Source organism: Chionomys nivalis, chromosome 6, assembly GCF_950005125.1.
Source record: "Chionomys nivalis chromosome 6, mChiNiv1.1, whole genome shotgun sequence".
Taxonomy (NCBI): Eukaryota; Metazoa; Chordata; class Mammalia; order Rodentia; family Cricetidae; genus Chionomys; species Chionomys nivalis.
Window position 1 is genome coordinate 98215721 of NC_080091.1, and position 14588 is coordinate 98230308.

The 14588-nt window shown below is 45.9% G+C and overlaps 1 protein-coding gene across 12 annotated transcripts in view; it reads right to left on the minus strand.

Moving 5' to 3' along the window:
• Window positions 1-1597: 1597 nt before the first annotated feature.
• Septin11 (septin 11) overlaps window positions 1598-14588 on the minus strand; it is a 121664-nt gene continuing 108673 nt past the window's right edge. For 2 of the 12 annotated variants that reach the window (XM_057771634.1, XM_057771624.1), the window contains exons 8-11: window positions 13246-13378; window positions 10917-11104; window positions 5583-5650; window positions 1598-3766 (exon numbers count right to left, since the gene is read on the minus strand). In XM_057771634.1, coding sequence (XP_057627617.1) covers window positions 5626-5650; window positions 10917-11104; window positions 13246-13378 — 346 coding nt within the window. In that variant the 3' untranslated portion in view covers window positions 1598-3766; window positions 5583-5625. Of the gene's footprint in view, window positions 3767-4205; window positions 7655-10916; window positions 11105-13245; window positions 13379-14588 lie in introns of those variants that run through there. The other 10 variants (XR_009057248.1, XM_057771627.1, XM_057771633.1 and 7 more) reach the window with 10 other exon arrangements.

A 14588-nucleotide genomic window follows, 5' to 3' on the forward strand; every position in this document is an offset into this window, starting at 1 on the left:
TGCTTTTGGTTTGAGTTGGATTTAACCTATCATTGGGACATAAGAGATGAAGTTCATACATTTAGGACAGTTGTCATTAAGGAATTAAAGTTTTCAGATACACCGATGTATAAGATGCAGATGTAGGACAGAGATAAACTGCTTGGGCCCGCTCTGTTACTTTCTTTGAAAAAAAAAAAAAGGCATTAAGAGGTAACCAAGAATGTCTTACCTGCTGTAGAAGTTCTGGGTTGAGAATAAAAAGAACAACTCTTGACTCAGTATAACCTTCATAGTCTATCAAATGCCAGAACTGTTTTAAACTTACTGTGTTCCATGTAGCTAAGAAGGAAAAAGAACACCTCTATGTGTAGCGAACTTGCTGCTCGTTTAGTGGAAACAGTTTAAGAGTAGGGCACTCCAGGATGACAGCAGGAAATGTGCTTGTGGGAGGATGGAGCCCTGTTGCTTTTCAGAATAAGATTTGTCCTTGATGGACGAGCAAGAGACATGGCAGACACCCCTTTCCTTTGCTCCAAACACTTGCTGTGCTCAGGAGGTACACTGAGGGATAAGTATAAGTAAGCATGTGGCTACACTCTCAGCTCCTGGTGTGAGCTGGGCACATGGTATACAATGCAGTATTCAGAGGGGGAAGGAGTAGATACGGACAGCTAGGAAGAAGAGCTGTCCCCGAATCTTAGAAAACATGATGAGCCCAGCTTTTCATGGGATGTTACTCCATTCTTCTCACACACTAAGTTGTGCTTTGTGGGAAAGGGTCAAGCTCATGGTAACAGCCTCTGCTCCACTCATTTGGCAGCCAGTTTCCACAGAGGACTGAAAGGAACCACCAACAGTGAGGCAGACAGGGAATTTCTGCATCTCTCATGATGTTCTGCAGAGAGGCTGGATCGGGAGGGAATGGGCAGTTAGGCTCAAATGAACACTCCTTTCACTAGTCTGAGTACAGCAGTTGCTAGCGACTGATCTGAAAGCTAGATGGTAGCAGACATGAAGGACTGGGTATCACTATAAACATTGAAGCACAAGGATCTTTGAAGGAGCCACAGTACCCTGTTGATCTCCATGTCAGAAAGATAGTATCTGCAAAGCAAAAGGCTTTGTGTAGGTCATTAAATATGGTCACAGTTGTATTTCTTACATCCAGAAGTGATTGCCCCGTAGTCTGTCTCAGTGGTGAACAAAAACAACCATAGAAAGTTCTGTATGTGTTGGGACCACTTAAGTCCTGGAATTGGAATCTTGTAATCAGCATGTTATGATTGGTGTCATCGATGCTGAAATGTCTGGATGTTTGGGCAATCGCCCCAGCTCAGCAGACACTAATTCAGGACATAATTCTCCTTCATAATGTACTGTGCTGCCCTCAAGCAGAACACCTAGACATTATATACCTAGATAAGCAAATATTTGAAATTGAGTAATATTTTTTGAAGCTTGAGTGAAAAATAAAAAGGCTGTTGCCATCAGAAACAGGTTCTAGTAGCTCGGTTCTGTTTTTCTTTCCCACAATCTAGATTAGGATAAGCTAGCATGTTTATTATTGCTGGTGCTTGTCCTCAGCATAATTTCACAGGAGGACCTGAGGACCCACCAGTTTTGACAACATATGAGAAAAGGAGCCACCTGAAGCAAAATGCCAGATGAATGGCAGTCTATCTTAGGAGACAGGTCACAAGGAGTTCCACAACCAGGGTTCACCAATGGTCACTGAAGAGGCTAGCCTGCTTCAAACTCCCTGACCCCAGGAGGATGAATGAAGGGAAAAAGCAGGAAACTAGACAGTCTTCACAGGCTGAACTCTGCTTCCAGACTTGATTTTTAAACATTGTTCACACTATGCTCTGAAACAGAATGCTTTTTCAAAACAAACAATAGTATAAAATTGATATTAAATGATTGAAAGAAGTTAAGAGTTAAGCAAATTATACTTAGTAGTTTCAGCATGACCTCAGGTTTAACAGCAACAGTCTGGCATCAAAGTTGGTACCTACTCCCAGTAGTCACAGCACTGAATTTCTGCCACTGTACACCGTGGAGGCACATTTGGGTCTCTTGCTAGCTCCAGTGGGACTGACTTTACTTACGGTTAGGAATACTTTCTAGGAATGCAAGCTGCTTGCCAACAAACGCATCCAGCTGCTTTCCAGGAATCAGAACAGTAAGGACTACTGTCTTCAGTGACCCACAGAAGCATTGTATCTCTCTTATGGAGGGGACCACTCCAAAGGCTTCTGACCAGTGTAACTCACACTAGTGCCATGAGCTACCTCCTTTATAGGAGATGAAAATATTTTAAGATGAAAACAAGCAAAGCTATAGCAAGTAGTGAATTTGGAAGGTAACTTCATTCTTGACAGTAAATAGGCCTTGACTTTTGTCTGAGAGGTGACTAAGAGTGTCCTAGCCTTGAGCCTGACAGACAGGTCTGCACTGGAAATCACAAGCTCACTCAACTGACATAAGTGTTTCTGGATGTGGGCGGGCTTTTTGCAGATAGTATAGGGGAAAAGTCATGTGAATCCCTCTGAAAAGACAGGAATTGAACCTTTGTTACCAATGAAGTTATATATACATTAAGGGTGAAGGGATATATACATTATTTGGTGTTTGTGATTTCAAAAACAAAACAAAACAAAAAACAACCAAAACCATGGACAGTAGGTCAAGTAGGGCTTCAGAACAAACAGAAAAGCAGGGACGGGCCAAAAGTTATTTTAAGATATCTTTAAATATAAATTGAGCCTCAGAGGCAGAAAAGTCGTTTACCCAACACTGGCACAATTCAAATGTAATTAAGACTTGTAGATCAAAATTCTAGTAACAAAAAGGGGCATTTTTCAAATTGCATCTAGGATAAGAACATATTAAACAGAATTTTGAGCCTTAAAATTAACAGTACTTCCCCTTGAAGTGAGCTTAAGACTGGCATAATTTTTGTTACCAAAACTAAGTTTGAATAACATACATAAAGCAGGACTGGCTAATTGGAATCCCCACCCCCAAAACGAACAGAACTCCCTCTCTCCAGACAGTTTATATAAGGGGTGCAGGTAACAGAGTCAAAAACGGCTGCTGAACTTAAAGGAAGATGCCCACTTCTTTCTCTCAAGAGGCAGATGGTCAGCTGAAAAGTAAAAACACTGTATCAATAGGACGTTCCAGAGGAAAAACTGCAGCCACCTCTGCACATGCAATAGCAAATATTTATATACCTTTTTAATCCCAAACCGAAACAACCCACAAAACTAACAGAAGAAGGCAAGGGTTGTCCCGCTCTTATGACCTGCTGATGGCTGAGGATCCTGAGGGGCTGGCGAGAGCTGCCCAGGGGAGAGATGGGGATACCACGAGCTAAGAGTGCTCCACAGGTGGTGACCGCCTCCAGTGGGCTACAGGCTCTCTTCAGTCCATAAGGTCTTAGATCAGGAAGTTCAAGAAAATGGCAGCTAAGCAAGAGGATTCCAGCCCGAGTCCGAGTCAGGGCCAAGTTCTCTATTTCACTCTTTTAATGAATATTATTGTCACTATTTTTGGTAGTTGAAGTCACTTCGGTAGCCACTGAGGGTGGTGGTTTGTAAATAGACATTGACAAATACAAACAGCGGTGCAATATTTGACCCAGACTTTAAAGGACAGGAGGCGATGGCGGAAATGAGGTAACTCTTCCCAAACTCGTATGAGCAGGCAGCTCCTGCTCTTCTAATGCTGTCCATTAAGAGAGAGTAGGGCTTGGCAACGGGATGGCTACATAAAGAAGAAGCTACAGAGAGAAAAGAGAAAGGTTCAGATTCAAATTGATTCTTAAAGCAAAAAAAAAAAAAAAGCGCTTCTTTACAACCAGCTGTGAGGGTAGCAGTGTGTCAGTCAATTGAAGGGTCTGTGTCACTAAGCACAGCTGGGAAGAGGGGTGGGTGGCAGTGTGGACACCGGACCAAGGGAGGGGAGGATGCCTCTGCTGGACACTGTGGGTCATGGATGCACTACAGGCAGGGACAGGAAGGACGAGTGTGGAGTGAGGACGCCATAGGGCAAGTGTCTTGGAGAAGCGGGGCCGGACAGCAGCACTGAAGTCCACCACACAAGGCAAGGAAGCAGGAGACAGTCTATCCCCATTTCTTTATGTGATGGGATAATCACGTGTGTGTACATAGGCATGTCAGGCAGGGACTGAAAAGAACTCACAAACGGGCACACAGAACAACGGTTGGGTAAAAATATATTTCCCCGCTTTAAGTCTTGGCACTAGTGATAAATGCATAGGTCACCTGGCGGCACACCACGTTCACAGACACTGGAGTTACTCAGCGGGCTGCTGAGCCAGCACTTTCATACTTGCAGGAACGATACGCTTCACATCAATACAATTATTTTAGTTCTTAAAAATGACACGTGTCTAACATGCAGCTTACATACATGACAATTCTGCATTAACACTGAAAGAATACACAACAGTTTAGAAAACATTGGTTATCTTCAAACAGCAAAAACGAGAGTTCTACAACTACAGTTTAAGGCATATCAGCATATTTTAAAATCAAGAAGTAGACAAAAGTTCTAATGCTGTTCACAGCTTAATTTTCAATTTATTTTCAAAAATTCCCTTCACACCTACATACAAACTAGACTCTATAGGTCATAATTCAGGTAACAACTCCATAATAAGCGTCCTGTCAGTGGAACTAGGACTTTTGAAAACGGACACCTGACAAGTCCAGACCCTTGTGAATGGCAAAGGCAAGGGATTCAAATGGACAGTTCCGGTAGGACCACACAGAGACAGCATGATTTGGGGGGAGGGGCTGAACACAGACTCGGTGGAACACTTAGGGTGTGGGGGTGTCAGGAAAGTGAGACAGCCAAGTCCACCCATCAGAGGATGGAGAGGAGGCAAGAGCTGTTGCTGGTGAGTAGAGGAGGAGAACGAGAAACCCGTGCCCAAAATCAAGTGGAATGGTCCCCCTAGCTGAGAGATGATGCCCTTTGAGACCAATTAATACAGAGCCCAAGTCGGGAAAATAGTCCTGACCTGCCACTGAATTCTCCTGCTGGCCATTCCGTCATACCCTGCAGCACGGGAGAGTTACAGGGGGCGCAGATGCTCAGAAAGGGGCAAAAGATGCTCAGGGAGAGGCCAGCCAAAGCTGTCTGACAAAAAAATAAAAAAATAAAAACGAGTGGCCACTGTGCAGTTAGCACAAAGGAGAGACCATTAGGCTAAGGTCCAAACCTTAAGGATACAGAAAGGCCGCAGAGACACTGTTTTCTGGACTTTTATCCAGTGGTTGGCAGGAGTTCCCTTCTCCCATTGTCAGAATCCAAGGCCGACCACATGATGCTCTGCAGAACCAATACCCTGCCTACTTCACTGAGGTCAAGAGGAAGCAAAAACTGTGGGGCAAAATAGAAATGTGGCCGGTATAGATGTTTTCACTTAAGGACAAAAAAAAAAAAAAAAAACCACAAAAGATTACTCAGACTGTACCTTCAGGACCCCTTCCAAAAGAAAAACTCAGCTGTCCCAATGGTTTTCCCTCATCTGAAACAGAAAGATCTCCGAGTCTTAGTCCTGTACTTACATGCAAAGGCGAAAGCATATCCAACTAGATTTGAGAGTATCGTTTATTCCGTGCAGAGCCAGGGACTACTGTGAAGAAAGGCACAGATACGGAAAGAAAAAGAGCAGCAGTAACAAAACTACGGGAGGCTTGGGCGCGGTGGGAGGAAACAGTTTCAGAAGCAATATGGTTTTGTTTTTGTTTTTAACTTTCTTAGGATTCTTATAGTTTTTTTATTCCCTGACTCTCCATAGGTTTCATTTTACTGTGAAAAAATTAAATGCCAAAAAAAGGAGAAAGAAATCCAATCAATAATCTTGGCATCAAAAAGTCAACTGGATGGTTTTTGAAATTTTTTTTTTTTTGCTGAGCTTATCTTAAAAAGCTTTTAGGGATGTGAGAAATCAAATGCAAAGGGTTATTTTCTATTACAAGGCACAAAAAACGGCTCACACAAGCAGTGGCTGGAGCAAGCACACAACACGAATACTCAAGCTCTTGTGTGGTGCGCAGCGAAGAAGCAAATGCAGCCACAGTTAGTGAGCATGCCATTAGTGCCTGCTGCTCCACAGCCGGCTAGAGATGGACGCAAAGCCAGGGTCTGCCTAGGGGCGCCTCAATCAGTGAAGACGGTGGCTGGGACCAGACAGGAACTGGCTGGACAATTCTCTTTTTATCAGTGTGTGTCACAGCGGGAGATGCAGCGTGTTTTACCTGACTCGCATGAACTGCTAATGTCAGAGGGGAAATGTGGAGGCGAAGGACTGGGTTCATGAGAAACATCAGGAGAGCAGGAAAAGCCAAGGGATCGTGTTAGCATGGGGCAGCCAAGCAGAAGAGGAGAGGAGAGAGAATGCGCTCTTCTCCCCCTCACACAGCAGGCAGATGGGGCATGTCCTGGCACATGAGTTAGCGCTGCCCCAGGGGAGGCAGAGTGACTGATGACCCCAAGAGACAGAGCAGGCAGAACTAGTCACAGTGAGGGGGCGAATGTGGAAAATTACTTAGAGACAACTGGGTCTCAACACGAGTAAGGAGCTGAACTGAAGCTGAAGCTGACCGACAGCCTCACCATCCTCTACGCTGAGTAATGGTGCATTGGGCTCAGTACCATCCTGCCTTAAACTGAGGACATCCTTTCCGATTTGTGCTATGGGGAATGCACTGGATAGCATCCTTTTTATTTGAAGTTTTTATGGCAGTTTTTTTCATTGCAGTTCACGAAAATTTCTATTAGAAGTAGCCAGCCTGCTTACAGAGAATGCAGGTGTGTGAAGGAGGGGTGGGGGGAGGGGATGGGGTATACCCCTCAGGGGGGACCCAGTGTCCTCAGTGGAAGGTTCTTTAGCTAAGCAATACTTAATGAGCTACTCTTTGGTATCTGGGCCTGTGAAAGCATGGGGGCTCCCTGGCGGAGGTGAACATAGCCATGTTCCTAACACCGGTCCACAGTAGCTGGGCCAGGCTTTAGAGGGCATTCAGATGTGGACTCCATCCCTAAGAGGGTCTGAGCAGACCACAAGCTTGCACCAAATGACCAAATTCAATGAAAGAGTCAGACAAGCCGAAAGCTGTCTATGATACCACTCAGCATTCTGCCTACTTTCCAGCCCACGCTGGGCTTGAGGCAAGTGTGAGGAAGAGCAATGAATTCAGGGGCTGTGCAAGCCTGAGATGAATCATCAAGAAAATGCAAGTTGTTGTCATGGCTACTCAGGGTTTTAGTTCAGCTGCCGAGGCGGTGAGTTCTCACGTCAAACGTACAGGTAGTATTTTACCCCACTTTCCTTGGTCCAAAGTGACATACAAGTGACAGACATGCTTCCTGCTGCCACTTGGAACAGGTATACGAGGCAAATCATCGACTTTCCAGAAACCCAGTCCAGCCGTAAGAGCATTTGCTGTTACCCCCTTGTTCTACGGTTTTCTATCACCCGACAACATTCAGCAAAATGAGCTAAGGGTTACTGGTGTGTGGGGAAGGGTGCAACACAAAATCAAACAGGGTACAGACGACAGAGATGCGCTATCACTGCCAAAGCAGGTGAGTGCGGGAGCGTCCTTGGCTCGCCCGGCTTTATGTGAAGCTTGCACTGCAAGTTAAAAAAAAAACAAAACAAAAAAGTTAGAGATGATAACAAATTAAACAAAAAGAAAATTAGGAGCGCCAGCACCAGCATTTATCGGTGGCGAATGCTCATGCAATGATTATGGGACGGACAGAAATTAAAAGGCAAAAAACTCGAGTAGGCTATTCTGCCGGAAAAGCAAAGCAAACCTTGAATACCGAATAGAGAGCATGTGCTCACGTCCCTTTTGCATGGAATTTCTATCCAGGGGTGACTTCCTGAAACCAAGGCACAGTCCAGTGGAAGGACTAACTGCTTGGTTTGTTTTCTCCAATAACACAAAACCATTGTCTGTGAGGAGTGGAGATCACACTAGGACTGAAAAGAAACTTCATCTTCCACTTCTGGGCTGAGGGAGGAGTCAGAGAATAAACAGACAATAGGCGGCTCTGCCAGGTGACCAGCCTCCTAGCTGGGTAGAGCTGAAAAGGAACACGGTCAGAGCTACAGCAAGGCCAGGAGCTTTCCCCCCCTCCTAAGACCAAAGCAACACCAAACCTGGGATGGGCAAGGCTAATTGTAGGCAACTCCAAACATGCAACTTTGTTACTTAGCAAAAACCCAAATCAAAAAAAAAAAAAAAAGTGCAGAGATGGCTGTGGAAAGTGCAGTTGGTGCATGCCAGTTTAAAATGAAGACTCAGTTTTCTCTGGGGTCAGATGCATCTCATCCAGCAAAAGCCACCTGGCAAACGTGTAGATCATTTTCAGGAGAGCGAGGGGGACACTACCCCTCAGGCAGTCCTACCACAGCGGTGCAGCCCCGAATGAGGAAAGTGGCTTGGTGGCCAGAGATGGCAGAAGGTGGGGGCCCCACTAAGGCAGGGCCAGAGTTAGTTCTACTTTGTAATCTTAGGAAATGCTATATGCCCTCATGCCAGCTACTTACCTATGCTTAAAAAGGGAGTGTGTTGTTAGAATAGAAAAAAATTAAAGAGTTTAAAATTATTAGAAAGTGAATTAAGACTGGCAGTGGGCGTACAGAGTATGGGGGCGTGCACAGCGGATGGGGGAGCAGCACCCTTCTGAAGCTTTCTGCTCAGCACAGCCAGCTCCTAAGAGGCACGGGGTGACACCTGCACCGGCTGCACGGATGGCCAGGAGGAAGAACCTTCCTCTTCCAGCTCAAAGTGCTGCTCTGGTTGCCCCAGTTACTGTCTCTCTGCGGTCCTCTAGCCAAAGCCTTCCACTGTCAGCAACAATAACCAGGGTATTTTTGAATTCAGGCCTCCACCTAGCCTTTACTTTCATTATACAAGCGGGAGTATGGGAAAGGGTAAGAACCAAGAAGTGACACACAAAATACATGCCACTGCCAGGCACTGAGCCTGGTGGTTATTGTGACCCGACTCTAACACCACTGATAATAAATGAGAATATATAAATAAAGCTAAAATAGATTTTAACACAGGTATCGTATAAACTTTAAAGCATTACACATTGGTAAAGCCTAGGGTGGGAAGGAAAGAAGTCAGCATGGTCCAGAGCCCAAAATGTCCATTTCTAGATGGAGGTACAATAATCATCAGTTCTTAGAATTTTTATTGCTAAAAGGCACATCTAGGATACATGAAATATCCTCTTTAACACTGCTGGTCTTTTATAATAAACATTTCTAGTTTAAAACTTGTACCTCCGCCCCTTTAATGCTTCAGGGTAAGAAAGCAGACCCTTGGGCTTCCTAAGCTCTGAGTGAGCAGCCCCCCTCCCCCGCACACCTGTAGTTTTTTTTCCAGATAAAGGCTTTGGATCAGGGTTCAATACCAAAAGGCTTTGCCTCTGGCTTGCTAGCTGTGGATACCACTCACTGTGTAAGGATGCCACTTTCAGTATTAGAAGCTTTTCCAACACACAGCAACAGAGCGTTGTATTGAACTAGATTATCGAGGCAGGGTTTCTCTGATTTGGCCCACAGTTTGGGCTGCTGAACCCCTTTGATGAGTTGGATCTATACCAACCCCAATTAAAACCATACGTTATCTACACAGACTGCTCCTGTTATTGCTTTGTGCGGCTCCCGCTCCTTTGTTCGCTGGAACATTTCCTACCGCCTCAGAGCTTGCAAACGCAATGTGTGCAGAACACGACTTACTAGCCTTCCAATATGTCACCCGAGTGCTGCGAGGGCTACAGGCGCACCACAGATCCTCAGGGGTAAGCCTGCTGTGCACGAGCCAGGACTAGGTGGTGACAGAACTGGGCTTTTTCCTGCCTCTCGATCAGGACTGTGCAGACTCAGTCCTAAGTGCTACATTTTTCAAAGCAGAAGTCTTTGCTCGTACCAGTACCACCGTTTGCGCTGTTTTCTCCCAGCACCTTAGCATCTAAGGATGAAGAATGAGAACCCTGAAGTGGGCTCCAGGGTTGCCTGGACAGCCGCACTAGCCCAGCAGGTTCTCCAGAGGAGCGTGGCATCCCAGGGCCGGTAATGGGGCCATGGAAAAGTGGTCCTTCTGCAGCACCTTACTTGTCAAGCCCACAGCTACTGCCACAGCACCACCCCCTCTGCTCTTTAAGGTGACTCAACGGACAGCTTCAAGTCACGGAAGCCCAAGGAAGTGCACCTCTTCGCTGATCTGACAGCTCTTCTGGGGTGCCATCGGAAGTGACCACACAAGCAGCAACTGGCCCTTTGGTACTTGAAATCAAGACTGTGCTAAAACTGCTCCTGTGTGGGATTCAGGGGTGGCATGAGGCTTGCTAGGGCTCTGCTAAATGGGCGGGCATTTTGGTTGAGTTACACAATAAAATAGTCGTCCAGCTTGTTGAATTTAGGAGAAAAAAACAAAAAATAAACAGTAGCCCACTAGCTGCACTTGGGAGTAACATCCAGTAGCCATTCCCCATCCTGTCTAACAGAGCAGGGAACCACGAGAGCAACCATGAGTTTTAGAATGCTCCTTTACCAAGGGTCATGAGAAGCCCTCCAGAGGCACTAAGAGAAGCCCGCCCATCTTCTCTGAGTCTCCTAGAGTTGGCACTGCAGCTGCTACAAGACGGACAGGCTATTCCAGTCCTGACTGCGTGATCACCACAGTGACGTTTGTAAGTTAACCAATCCCTTGTACCCTCTAAAAACCTCTGTCATCTTCCCTGCACTGTAGAGAAAAATACTTGCTTTTATTTTTCTGGTCACAGACCGGTTTCCAGTCTGTAAGTAGGAAAGGTGGACATGCAAGAGGAAGAGATTGTTAGCGGTTCCCAGGAGGCGGGCGACACCTGCTTACTTTTTCTTATCCTTGTCCTTCTTGGTTTGCTGGGCCCCAGACTGTTGGGCCTGGGACTGCAGAAGCTGAGCTGCTGCCTTCTTCTTCTGGAAGTTGCTCACCTCTTCCTCGAGCTCCTTCTTCTTGTCTTCCACCTTTTTCTTCTCCTCTTGGTGTGTTCGCTTCAGGAGGTCAAACTTCTCGTGAAGCTGAGAGGGAGAAAGGAAAATGGGCTCGGCGAAAGGAACAGAAACTTGAGTGTTACAGGCTGTGTGGGTACGTGCAAAATCAGTGTGCATCAATGGCTGTACTTACTTAATGGTGGTTTGGATAAAAATGCACCCCCATAGGCTCAGATGTTTGGATGCTTAGTCATCAGGGAGTGGCTACTTGAGAATGGGGGAGGGGGCTTCCGGTCCCTGCAGCTCTGTCTTCCTGCAGACCCTGATCTTGAACTCCCAGCTACTTTACTAGAACCACGTCTGCCTACATGCTGCCAGGCTTCCCACTATGATGATAGTGGACTAAACCTCTGAAATTACACGCCAGGCCCAATGAAATGCTTTCTTATGCTAGAGTTGCTGGGGTCATGGTGTCTCTTCACAGTGACAGAAGAGGGACTAAGACAAGAGGAAGGATCTGGGTGGCTTCTGGAGGAGCAAGGCAGGCCACTGAGCCCTGAGCATCTGCCATTTGAGCTCCTTGGGGCTAAGCACCTCTTAGGCACTCTCTATGACAATAAGGTACTTGTTTCATTTCTTATTATTATTTTTGGTATTTTGAGACAAAGTCTCTCTGTGTAGCCCTGATGATCATGGACCTTACTATGGAGACCAGGCTGGCCTCAAACTCACAGAGATCTGTCTGCCTGTGCCTCCTGAGTGTGGGGACTAACAGCATACACTTACCATACTCAAAAATAAACAACATTATTTGCGAAAACATAAAGATGGCCAACAAGGTGACTTAATGGGTAAAGGCTTGCTGCCAAGCCTGCCCTGAGTCTGATCTCTGGAACCTCCATGGCAGGAGAAAACTAATTCCTTCAAGTTATCTTCAGACCTACCCCCTCACATACACAATTTCAGATAATGTAGGGGTTTTTTGTTTGTTTGTTTTTGTTTTTAAAAAGCATGAAAAGGTTAAAAATTAACCATAGGCCTAATAACAAAGTCACTCTTATGACAAAGGTGGATTCTTGTTTTGGGGCCTTTATGAACACATATAAAATATTTAGAGATTCCACGGTGTCCATACATATATATTGCCCCTTCTCTTTTCATATATATGCACACGTATATATTTTAGCTATACACACACTAACTGTTTAAATAAGAAGAATAACTTTTAACATCTGAGGGAAAACAATCACAATCACAGGCTGGGGCAGAGCCCAGTGGTAGAAGGTGTACCATGCAAGTGTAAGGCTCTGTCTTCGTCTTTAGAACCAAACAATAAAAACAGAAAGGAAACCAATAGGTTACCAGTCTGAAGTTTAGACCATCACTCAGTTTTCCTTTCTCTGCAGCAAAACCATTTTAAGCACTTAGCTACTTAATGACCTCTGAGCTTCACTAGCTTCTCAAAAAAGATTTATTTATTTTCAGGTGTGTGTGTGTTTTGCCCGCATCTATGTCTGTGCACCACTTGCATGCCTGATGCCTACAGAGATGAGAAAAGAGCTTTGGATCACCCGGAACTAGAGTCACAGATGGCTGTGAGCCACCATGTAGGTGCTGGGGATTGAAGCCCTGTCCTCAGGAGAAAGCAGTCAGTGCCCTCACCCACTTGGTCATCTCTGCGGTTCACTAGTCTTCAAAAACAAGATGCAAACATTATTTCAAAGACTACTGAGCCATAGGGAAGTGCTGTGGCAAAAATTCATGTCAACAGTGAGGTTTCCCTGGGTGGGGACCCAGGTAGACTCGGAGAGTGCCTTAGCAGGGAATGTGCTAGAACAGAAGCAGTGGGCAGGAGCTTGGGGGCGCGGTAAGACCAATAATGCAAAGCTCCTGCACTGCTTAATTGGCTGAACCCCAAATCTCACATCTTAAGACTTATAAACTGAGGAACTCAGGAGCTGAAAAAACCACGTGATCAGGGCTAGAGACCTAAGAACTGGCTTTAGCCTTGGCGACTATAAAAATCACTCAACTTCATGGCTCTCAGTTTGCCATCTGCTAACGGGGGCGAGAATATCTGCCCGGCATCCCTTGCCTGGTGGGGAAGCTGCTCTTGAGATAAAGGGGAAGGAGAAGGCACCGTGTACCAGTGTGAAGTACCATTAATTACTAAGGGCTAAGAGAAAGCCTGCCTCTGGCTTCAGGCTCCGGGAGGACGTGCAGCTCACCTCTTTCTCAGCCTCCTTCAGTTCCGCCTCTTTCTCCTTCACTCTCATCACAAACATCTGCCTCATCTCCTCCTCCTTCTTCTGCAGCTCTCCCAGGAACTCGTTCCTTTTTGCTTCATATGTCTCCTGAAGACTACGAAAAACCCACAAACCAAGACGGGGCATGAGACACCATCATACATTTCAGTGCACATCATTTCTCCTCTCTCATTCAAAAAAAAGAGAGACAAAAAAGAGACAAGTGTCATTTATACACTAAAGCACGAGCGAAATGGGCTTTCTTCCTCTTTATGCTGAGACAAATATGTCCAAAAGCACAGTGCAGTGCCCAAGGCCTGCAGCTACCCCACCCGGTTCACAGAGTTCTGCAAGATGGTGGACCTAGTATCCTAGGTGAAATGGCAGGAGTTGAGAGTCAGACAGAGTAGCCCTGTAGGCACAGCTGAGTCCTCTGGATGGAGGGAGGTTTCAGACACAATAGCCCATACTTCCCTGAGCTGAGACTGTGTGAATGAGTTAGGAGGAAGCTGAGAAGAGCGTGTTGTCATGCGAGCAGTGCTGACTAAGGGCTTCCCTTCCTCCGCTCAGTTCGCTCTACCCGCAAAGAGAACAACAGACTTCGTGAGAAGACTACCTTCGAAAGACGGGGTAGAAGCTGTCACCTCACAAGCCACAGCACAATTTTAAGTGGTGTGGGGAGGAGTCTTAATTCATTTTGATCCTGTATAATTTCTACAGAACTCACAGCCTGCACTTCATGCTCACGCCACGACTCACCTGCATCTCTGTCAGAACAAAGACATTTCCAGAGGAAGAAAGCACCTTTAGTAACACAAACGATGCACGCAGGCACGCACACCTCATGTAGCACAAAGAAACAGGAGTTCCTGTGCAAATGGCACTCCCTTCTCTCCTTAGCAGTTTATCTAGGACAGCTGAATAGTAACAGAACCTGCAGATGGCGTCTACCTTTAACGCAGACTGAATTCACACCGAGGGCAACTCTACTGCAGACTAGATGGCAGCCATGGGTTCTCCCAGGAACCCTCTAGCGGCACTCAGAATTCACACTTGTCCACTCAGGTGGTGAGAGGAACACCCAGTGGGGAGGCGCTCTGGTGCGGGAACACAACAACAGGTAGGCGGTTACAGTCATATGAAGAGCGCGACTAGGTTCGGAGTGTCACACTTCATTAGCCCACGAAAGACAAGTTCTCCTGCCCTGCACACTGCCAATGCTCTCTGCTGGGAAGCAAGCATGTGCTTCAAGTTTCAGAAGTTACTTTTATTATATGAGACAAAAACAAGTTGGAAATGCTAGTATTGGCTAATATTAAAGTGAT